The 11,140-nt window shown below is 36.6% G+C and overlaps 1 protein-coding gene across 1 annotated transcript in view; it reads left to right on the top strand.

Annotated features, from left to right (window-relative positions):
- The window catches only part of taf6 (TAF6 RNA polymerase II, TATA box binding protein (TBP)-associated factor), a gene marked incomplete at its 5' end in the record, with an annotated part of 30,308 nt that extends 19,610 nt beyond the window's left edge, over positions 1-10,698 (top strand). The window contains 3 exons of the mRNA XM_016480627.1: positions 6,733-6,906; positions 7,066-7,257; positions 9,697-10,698. Of these exons, the coding sequence (XP_016336113.1) occupies positions 6,733-6,906; positions 7,066-7,257; positions 9,697-9,987 (657 nt within the window). The remainder of the gene's footprint in view (positions 1-6,732; positions 6,907-7,065; positions 7,258-9,696) is intronic.
- Between the last annotated feature and the right edge of the window lie 442 nt (positions 10,699-11,140).

Here is an 11,140-nt window from a genome sequence, read left to right as displayed (position 1 = left end):
TTTCCGTTCTTTCAATCGCTTTACGTATACGTCGACTTTCCATGTCCATTATTGTGAAACCCGCGAGACACAACAAAAACAGCACCGATCACAGCGTCCTCCATCCTCCTGTTGTTAATGTTCTTCTTCTTTGTTTCTGTTGTTGAACGCGGCGCACAAATGACGTCGCTGTCGACCGGCTTACATCACTTCTTAGTACACACTGTCGGTGCGAATGCAACCCTTTAAATGGTACTGGGAAATAGTTCGCGCAAAATCGTCCCAGTACTTTAGTACTGTACATTTAGTTCTGGAACTAAAGCGGTGTGAAAGGCCCTATTGTAATTGTTATTAGTTTACTATTTTATTATTATTCTTCCCAAATGAGAGTCTATGGCAGCCCTATGAACGGAACATAGGAAAATGATGAAATTGGCACACTTGTAATGATAGTCATGAATAGTGATCGGACCAATTTTGGGGTCTCTAGGACCAACTCTATAGAACTTGGTATGATTCATCAAGACCATGATCTGAGGGTCCATGCCAAAGTTGGGAACAGCGCCACCTATGGGTCATGAGATACCAAAAATGCACATTTTTGCTTATAACTTTTGAACAGTTAGTCAGACAATCATGATCTTGGTGTCTATGGATTCCTTGGCTCATGCCGAATCTGCCGATGTTGGATTGTCGGCACAAAACTCGGTAGGGATTATCAACACCATGTACCGGAGGTACCTGAGAAGTTTGAACACAGCGCCACCTAGCGTTCCAGAGATATAACGATTTTTGCAAAAACGCTTATAACTTTTGAAAACATTGTCCAAATTTCATTATCATTTCATTCCCTGGGTTATGCCGATTCTGATGATATGTCATTTGTAATTTGTCAATAATTAATTGTGCCAATTTGCCATATTGAAGTAAATGAAAAACTTTTTTTTTTCCTACTCCTACAAATTTTGTCCAATTTTGTCCAAAATCTGATCAGATGATCTTTGGACCGAGCTGCACAGAAATGATTGAACAGATTTTTAATATTTGCTTCCGTTCCTGAGAAATACTTCTCTAAAGTTGAGCGTGCCTGTGTTTGTTGGCTTATACTATTAAGCTTAGCATGCTAATAAGTTACAGGCTAACCAGTTACCATACTGTTTAATGTGACTCTTCGGCTATCAAGTTAACCATAAGCTGCATTACCATTAACTTATCTTTGCATGTTACACTGATTAAAATGCTAAAGAACTTTTTTTGGGAGCTCATTCTCACACCTAAACCTAGCTTTGAAGATTTTCTACAAATTCAATGTGTAGCAAGTGTTTAACCATGGGAACTTTGCAATGTTTAAAAGTATCCAAATGAAATCCAACGCCCAAATATGCCAAAATGGGCTTGGCCCCGATAATTGCTGCATGCAGCTATATTTCATATTGTTGTTGTTATTTATGCAAATAAATGTACATTTTAATTAAAGTATTAAAGTGGAAATGGTTAGTTGTCTTGGAAAGGGTTTGTGTGTTGCCATTCTCATTCAATATTAACACAATTTGTGCTTGTTAGTTTTTGAGTCCTGGACATGACATGCGGGGGAAAAATAAAGATATTGTGGCCACGTTGTACTAATTAATTCCTTAATTTAAATTTAACAAGAGTTTGAATTAATGAAATGTGGCCACAAATGAACAGGTTGTAGGAACAAATTATTAATATAATTTTTTTTATCTTTGCATTTTAATCATGATCCCAACCAAGATGGTACATGTAGCACTAGCAGTTTTTTATATAAATTTGATGGTAAAATTTTACAATTTAAAGTAAAACAGAATGGTCTGACTTTAGCTTTTTGAAATTATGCTACATAAAACAGCTGTACGAAACAAAAAAAGCAGACGGGCTAAATGAAAATTTAAATTCACACTTTGACAGCAGATGGTGCTTATGGAACAGCAGTGATACAGCGTTTTTCTGACAGTCCGTTCCCCTGAGAGATACATTCATATAAACCCCCGTCCCCAATTAAATATTAAAAATTTTCATCCAACATTTTGCGCATCGTGAATTGGTCTGCTACAGTATTTTCTCCTCTTTGCGCTGAGACCTCTGCCAAGTATAAGGTGTAATCCTCATTATTCTTTTGTCTTTATACAGCCATTATTCTGGCATCACATGATTTACTCATCCACAGCGCTATGATCCCAGTACACATTTACCCACCTAGTGTAAGTTTGTTATCGGAAGAGATGGGTTATGAATGCATAAAATGAGTGACATATGAGCAGCGAATGAGCTTCCTCTGAGTCAGAACACTGATTGCGGCACAGAAAACACAGACAGACAGCACTGGAAGCCGCTAATGCTAATCGGATCACATAATTCAGAGGAAAATGAATAGAAATTATGATTCTGTCTAAAGAAATGTGAAGTAAACGCGTAAATATATCAATACTTCTCCAAGTGTGCACACTTTTGGATTATATGACCTAATGTGCATTGTTTAGTACAGCTATGTGAACACAAATAACCCACAGCAGAGGTGACTATGAATGCGTGTTATTCTATTCAAAATATCATAAATTACTGATTGATTATTTTGAACTCCTGACATTAAGAAATTACTGTAATTGCAATTTAATTTTATCATAGACAATGATAACAAATAACAGTATCGAAGCTGGAATTTAAAATCTATTTAATGATACTTAATGATGAAGGCACTACCGGTATGCATTTTTTATTTGTTTATTTATTTAATTCATAGCGTGTGCGTAATTCTAACCGGTTTACCTCCTTGGCTCAAACAGCAATGGTATGAGAATGATGCGTCTCTTTTATAAGTATTGTTTATAAGTATTCAATTGTGTATTCAATAATAGCTTATTTTTTATCTCATACATGATTTACTTACAGATTAATTTAATCCTCTAAATCTTTGTAAAATACACAACACAACCACTAGTTTACATGATCCTTTATTTTCGATGAGTACAGTTCTTAATACAGCATATTTTATACCTTTTTTAACATGGATACAATATTGCCTAGATTTAAACCCATTTAACAAACAAGTTAGAAATAAAAATTAAACATTTAAAAGTAATTCAAGTGCAATCAACCGGTCTCTGTTATGCTGTTTCCACCGTAACGGTGATGAATCTCATGCTGGAGCTGGGCTCGCATTCGGCGGGAACTGTAAGTCTCAGACCGCTGCTCTGCATTTCACTCATAGCCTGAAAGATGCTGCGACTGCCAGCTATTCCCCACATTTCTTCTAACATAGACCCCTTCCCTCCTCACCAGTCTGAGTAGAGTTTAACTTGGTGGTTACAAAATATCTAATAAGATTCCTCCAGCAAAATTCTCCCCAGATGCCCAAACTAGTAAAAGTTCAGTACAGATATTCAGCCAGTCTTCCTCTGAAATAACTTGACCAGATTCTTTCTCCGATTTTAATCTATCCTTATTCGTTGAATGTTTCTTAGTAGTTTAAATAGCTAAATATAATTTTGATACAAGTTTCCTATTGTCCTTGTTTTTATAGATATCATTAAATATATATATTATGTTGGTGTTATATAGTTCTTTGTATATATTATCTCATTAATTCAATTCAATTCAAGTTTATTTGTATAGTGCTTTTCACGATGCAAATCATTGCAAAACAGCTTTACAGAAAATTAAAGTTTCTACATTATATTTAGTAATAGCTTATCAGTGGTGACTATCTCAAGTTGATGTCCATATTATTGTCCTCATTATTGAAAGAAGTCCTGGTTTGTACGTTTTTTTTTTTTTTCAGATCGTATAGATCAGAAATGACCTGAATTCCCTTATCTAATTGTCCCTTTGATGAAATTGAACTAAAAGAAGTGATGGCAAGCCTATACAGAGCTGAAACCTCACATCAATCCTTGCTGGTTTAAAGTCGGGGTCAAAAGGCACCAAGCTGATTTACATAGTGATTTACATTATTTAAGACAGATTCTAAGAGGAACCTAAGTCCATTGATTCAAACTACTAGAATGCTGTTCATATAAAGTTTTGCTACACAGTACTGATTGTAGTGGTATAACAAACTGCAAAGTCTATCCACTTTGCTATATACTCTGGGTTATAGCAGCATGCTAAAGATCTTAACTGATTTGCCTTGTAATAGTCTATCAAGCATGGTAGTGATTTCCCCCCCCTTTCACTTTAGACAATTGCAGTGTGTTAAACTGAATTCTTGGCCTTCTACCCCCCTATATGAATCTTGAAATCCACTTATCCCATTCAGTAGATTGTTTCAGCGGAACTTCAACTGGTAAGGATTGGAAGAGGTATAAGAGTCAGGAAAGCATGTTCATTTTTATTGTCTCTATCCTATTATGCATCTCCAAGGGCAGTTGGGACCACTTGTCTATACCTGATTTAATGTTCTTACTTATAGGAATGTCCTTATTTATTTATTTTTACCTTTATTTATATAGCACTTTAAACAATAAAGATTGTGTCAAAGCAGCTTTACAGTATTAAACAGAAAAACAGTGTACTGATAATGCAAAAGGACAATAGTAAGTTAGTTCTCCTCTGGCCAGACGAAACAAGCATGGTGTGGTTTAATTCTAGACTGCAACACAAGTCAGATTGAGCAGAGGACTCATCTGGTTCTTGTGGTCTTGTGCCGATGGCCATAGAGGTGACAAGGTCTTCGCTGGGGATCTATCTCTGGGGCTCATCTAGTTGACATGGTCTCTGCTGACATTCAGGGTTGTAGAGGTTGTCTCTATGTGCTGATCCACCATCTGGAATGGATACGGACTGGATCCGGGTCACTTCAGTGACCATCTGATCTAGATATTGACTGGATCTGGGTGGCTACGGTGACCTCGGAATAAGAATGAAAGACTAATATTAGCATAGATGCCATTCTTCTTACAATGTTGCGAGTACATTGGGTGTTATGGGAAGTGTTTCCGGTTCCGGTTGACCTAATTAATGCTGCCTAACAGTCCTTTAACGGATTTGAATTATAGAAATGTGAATAGTGTGTTATGTGTATGCCAGGTTAAGGAGATGGGTCTTTAATCTAGATTTAAACTGAGAGTTTGTCTGCCTCCCGAACAACATTAGGTGAATTGAAGTTCATAGACCGGATTTGTGACATATCTGTTGTGACGTGACGTAACTCTGGATGATCCGCTGTGACGTGACGTGACTCTGGATGATCCGATGTGATGTGACGTGACTCTAGATGATTAGCTGTGACGTGACTTGACTCATGAAGATCAGCTCCCTGCTTTAAGGCTAATAATAGTTTGGCAGTGTCCATACCTGGCCAATGTCCACGGGAAAAGCTGCTGGATCCTTGTGGGGCCGAGTATTCTGTTACGGGGCAAACAAGACACGAGACGTACGGATCCATTTGCAAGCTTTATTAAGGGCGTGGTCAGAACAGGCGAGGGTCAGGCAATGGCAAACAGACTGTGACTTGACTTGGTTCATGAAGATCAGGTGTGACTTGACTTGGCTCATGACGATCAACTGTGATTTGACTTGATTCATGAAGATCAGCTGTGACTTGACTGGACTCAGGAAGAGCAGCTGTGACATACTGGGGTGCTGTTGCGTCCGCCATTTTGCGATTAAACTCCGCTCGGGAAAAGCTGCTGGATCCTTGTGGGGCCGAGTATTCTGTTACGGGGCAAACAAGACACGAGACGTACGGATCCATTTGCAAGCTTTATTAAGGGCGTGGTCAGAACAGGCGAGGGTCAGGCAATGGCAAACAGGTATATAGAAGACAAAACAAGAGCAGTCCAGTAAACAAGCGAGGGTCAGTCGACGGCGAACGTAATCCAACAGGGGCGAGACTAGAGGGATAATCCAGGTACAAAGCAAAGGTCCAGGCAGGGGCAAACAGTATCCGAACAGGGCAAGACGAGAGAGGTAATCCAAAGTACACAGGCAATGATCAGAAGACGAGGAAACAGACAAGGCAAGACTAGGCTGGACTAGACTAAGAAACTTAATGCAGGCTCTGTAACGTAGCTATCACAACCAGCGATATGCGCATACACGTCACATTGCATAAAGAAGAAATCTATCAACTGTCTTGTTCATCAGCCATGACGCCCTCGGTTATTTTGTCTTCTCCGTTTTCCCAGACTGGTTTCCCTTGCAGTTTCTGTACTTTTCCCCTTCCAACGTTAATTGGATCAAAATTTAAATCTTACTTGCATTCAAATGAATAAACTCTGACCGAACAGGAGTGAGCAGTTATGCAGCCATGCGCTTTAGCTTAACCACTAGGAGTCCTTCTTCCCAAATTTTTAATGAGAATCATTTATAAATCTGGCAATAAAAGAGAAGCTTTAAGGTCTCCTGCCAAAATATAAGCTCTATGGTTTAATATTTGAAAGCAATGAAAGCCATACATTTTAGTGTTGTAATTTTACTCTTTTTTTTTTTTTCTTTTTTTTTTGTAATATTGTTCTGTAAAATAAAATTATTATTATTGTTAAATACATGTTTTTTTATTTTATTTTAAAGTACAATAGTATTATTGCAATAGTAATACATTTCTTTGATTTAATTTTTATAATTGAAATAATAATAAATATTTTAATACTAATAAGTAGAATATTATTATTATTATTATTATTATTGTATAGTTGTATTGAATGAGGAAGATATTGAATAGGGTTTTCCTACTTTTTTCTTAGTTGGTCATGTGCCTGATTTATTCACAATTATCTCTCTTGTTCTGTTTAGAAACACTGTGCATGTGTGGTTGCTAAAACTAGACCGCTCCCAGATATGGTGGATCAATACAAGGCAGATTATGGTTATCTGGGCACCATGCTTTGTTCACATGTGGTGAAGGCCCGTGCACAGGCTGCCTTCCAGGCCCAAACTGTTAACAGAACCACACTCACTATCACACAGGTGAGCAAATCTAAAATAATACTTTTGTCATATAATAATATACTTTTGTCAATAAGCTGATCTGAATCATAACCAGTAGTTCTATTCTAAAAAAAAAAAAAATACTTCGTTAATATTGTTCAAATCAAACCTAAATTCTCCATTTGTCTCTCTCTGCAGCCACGCCCAACTCTGTCAATGTCTCAGAGTGGATTGTCCGCATCAAGTGGGTCACGCACACCAAGCATTATTAAAGTACCCAGTTCACTCACCCTTATGTCCACTCGCCCTGGAACACCCACCCAGCCATCACCCCCAGCAACCAAATATATTGTTATGGCAACAAGTGCAGGAGCTGCATCCACACAGCAGGTAAGAGTTTTAAATGAGTTCGTGTCATAGTACTTGAGCAGGGCTTAAAAAGCAAAAAATAAATAAAATAATTAATCGGTTCACTTCGAGCAGAATCAGTATTTTATAACTTCTGTTCTTTTGTTGCTTATTAAACTTTATGGTTTGATTAGAAAAGATACAGATTAATAACATTAATTTAATTTTCTATACTTGATAAAAATGTATATACAGACTTATACACATTTTCACTCAAAAATGACATAGCATGGAAATTAAGCTTTAACATTTAATGCATAACATCGTAAAAACACAACAGAATTTTACTTGCATTAGGCTTGCTGCGGTAGTCGGTGTTAGACATGCACTAATTAAATTACTTGCCCACCGCCCCCACTGTCATTTGCTTTTTTATAGAAATAAAAACTATTTAGTTCAGTTGGACAATGGATGCTACAATTACATTCTGAAAGTGCTCCATACAGCACGAGCTGCAGAGTCGCAGCACAGTGCTGCAAATTTCACTTATCCTGCGATGAAAGCAAGGAGAAAAAATCACTGACAAAACCATGGCGGAGGATTTGGTCGTAACAGATCATGAGCATAACTGGCAAATATCTTAACTTGTAAAATGTGTGGTACTATGCACATCCCATATACCCAGAGTGTGCTCCATATACACAGAGTACACATGATTGCACATTCAAAAGCGATTTCAATACCCCGCATATTAATCTCACCTAACATTAAAGTTTTTAAATATAGTTTCATATTGCAATAATTTCACATTCAATCTTCAAATTAATGTAGAAACAACATACAGTATATTTTTAATATTTGTTTAATGGCATCCACCAATCCACCAATACTACTGATGTCTCTATGAAATTTTTCCCCCTAATATTTAACCACTGAATAAAAGCATTCTCAACATTACAGTATAATTGAGAGCTATAAATTTTAACATTTATTAAACTTTAAAAAATAACAACTTCTAATTTAAGTGAACTTAAAACAATCCTTACATAAATCCATTATAATAAATGTGATATTTACCTGTGCTCCTCAGCAAGTAGGAAATATACAGAAATTGAATAAAGTTATCAAAAACTAAATTCTAAATTAATTATAGATGAATCCTTAAAGCTACAAAAGTTATTGATTTTCTCATTTTTCTTGTGTGACTATCAGACATCACAGCAGCTGTGACTCATACATAACAAATACTTACATGCATGCACAGTTTTAAGGCAGCTTTAATCTCCTTTTTGGTAACTTCATGACTTAACTGATGAAATAACTCCGACATTGCATGTTCATAGTTTCTTTTGCCCTTTCATATGAAATGATAAACAGTGCGAGTCGCCGCATTTTTGAGTGCAATTGAAGAACACGTGCGACGAACACAGTATAACGGCTGACAGGACAGGAAAATTAGATTTTATTGACATATGGCCTGACAACATCTCATCTGACTGTTCACTGTTGTACTACTGAAGCTCCCTCGTCACCTGTACCATTTCCGTGCTTGTTTGACTAGTGACGGGCGCTGAAGCGAAGTTGCAGCAAAGGAGTGCACGTCTGAAAAGTCTCCCATTTGATGTGGTCGTAAAGACATTCTGCGTCTAAATAAACAAAATTCTTGTCAAGAAAAAAAAAGAGACAGAAGCAGCAGTTGTGAGTGGGATGGCTAACCCTAGCTCCGCGCCTGTGTTAATTTCGTTAAACATTTTTAATGTGTTAAACTGAAAAAATTAATCGCCTGCGTTAATGCACCAATTTTGACAGCACCTATGCTAAACATTTTTTTAACTTAAGGCTAAACGTACGTCTGTAAATTTAATGGGTGCTGTTTGTGGTTAAGATATAAAGCTTGTCTTGGCGGAGACTGGTAGAAATTACTTGCCTATGATGTCAGAGATGGTCTTATTTTTGGTCTTATCAACTGAGCGCAAACAAATTTAACTGCAAAATTAAATTATAAAACTAACAAAATAAAATTATAAAAAAAAAAAAGATAAAATAACTTTAACCGGTTAATGAACATTTCAAATAAGCGTTTCTGTTTAGAACTATTAAACTTGATTTCATTATTTTATGTTCCTGTTAAAATTTTGTTTTTCCAGTTTTTGTTTTCATTCCTTGAATCGGTCCAAAGACCTGTTTGAGCAAATCTTACAATGAAATGGTCAGGATTTTTTTTGCCTCAAAAATCTAAAGAAAACAATGTAATTGAACTTTACCTAAAGAATTAGAGAAAAAAAATAGAAATTAAATTTTTAACCATATATTTTAAACTGGTTTAATTTTTTTAAGCAACCCACCTAGCAACAACCCAGAACACCTTAGAAATGGCAAAGCTATGCCCTGAAAAACCACTCAAAATAACAGCATTGTGGCAGTGACTTTTGATCTATATATATATATCTGTTGTAATTGTAGACATACAATCTTTCTTAGGTAATCACTCTCAGCTCCTCCCAGTCTGGATCTTCTGTCACAAGTACAGTCCCTAGCACCCCCACATCTTTACAACCACTCGTCAAACTGGAGTCTGGAACCACAGGTGCTGTGAGTGGCTCGCGCCCTCTTCAGAAATACATTGTGGTGTCTTTGCCTTCATCCTCTTCCTCACTGGAGAACAAGGGCTCAGGTGTCTTCCCATCCTCTACCTCACCTATCAGTATGGAGTCGGCTGTCAAGTTGGAACGTTCAGAATCACCGGCTGCAAACACACAGTCGCCACATTGAAACACACACTCGCTTGCTCCACCAAGATACAGAAGAACAATAAATGTAGCTTGAGACTCGTAATAGTGCTTGCACAGCACTTTCAGACAAACTGACATGCATGCTTAGAATTAGGAAAGCGAGCAAATAGCTATGCACATTTGGACCATAAGACTCACTCACATACATCGACATCGTGTACACACACACATATATATATATATCGAAACATGAACAATCAATCATGTATACACACAGATACATGTCTGAATACTGTGTTTGTGTATATATGTGTGTGTGTGTGTGTGTGTAAGTGTGCATATATATATATATATATATATATATATACATGCATACACACAGAAACGCATACATAGTTGCCATTGTGGCTGCAAGCACAGAGGAGATGTAACAGTGACAGCCATACACACATCACAGAAAAATACAGGATGGAAATTGATTGTGATTTGAGATTTACCAAAAGTGGTGTGTGTGAAGATAGCACAAGTCAGTGTTTGAGCTCACAGCTCTAGCCATGCTTCATTAATGAACATAAGGATATGGTTGTATTTATAAGGGGAGAAGGAATGATAGATGTGGATTGTGTGGGTAGAAAACAAAAAAGGGACAGTGGGTCCATCACTGTCTAATTTACATTTGTATAATTAAGTACATATGTGTGCTTTATGATCGAAAACTGAGTATTGATCGGGTTTAATGAACAATTTAACTGATTTGCTATTTCATGCTAATTTTTTTTCTTCTATAATAAAGATGTTTTTTTTTTTGTTTTAAATGTGGTTGTCATTTGTCATTTCCCTATGAGCTGTAGAAACCAGTTTTCAGATGTCACGTGCTGAGCTGTATAAAACCACAGTTTTCAGATATCGCACGTTTTGGCTATGTCAAGTTATTATTATTATTATTTATTTATTTATTTTCTCGAAAACAAAACATGGTATTTAAGTACAATAATAGCCTGAACACATTTAGCAACGAGTAAAAATTGATTCCTTACTCTAATGCAGTTTAAAAATAATGGGGTGATTGGGGAAGCATGAACATTTCACAAATCGTCTTTTCAGAGTTGTAAATGTGAAGTAGATACAAAAAAAATAATAATTAAAATAAGAAGAGAGAAACAGAAACAAATGTACTGCTTCTTCACTGAAAT

Source organism: Sinocyclocheilus anshuiensis, unplaced genomic scaffold (assembly GCF_001515605.1).
Source record: "Sinocyclocheilus anshuiensis isolate Anshui unplaced genomic scaffold, SAMN03320099.WGS_v1.1 scaffold29, whole genome shotgun sequence".
NCBI classification, from domain to species: Eukaryota; Metazoa; Chordata; class Actinopteri; order Cypriniformes; family Cyprinidae; genus Sinocyclocheilus; species Sinocyclocheilus anshuiensis.
This window is presented reverse-complemented; position numbering and strand designations above follow the sequence as displayed.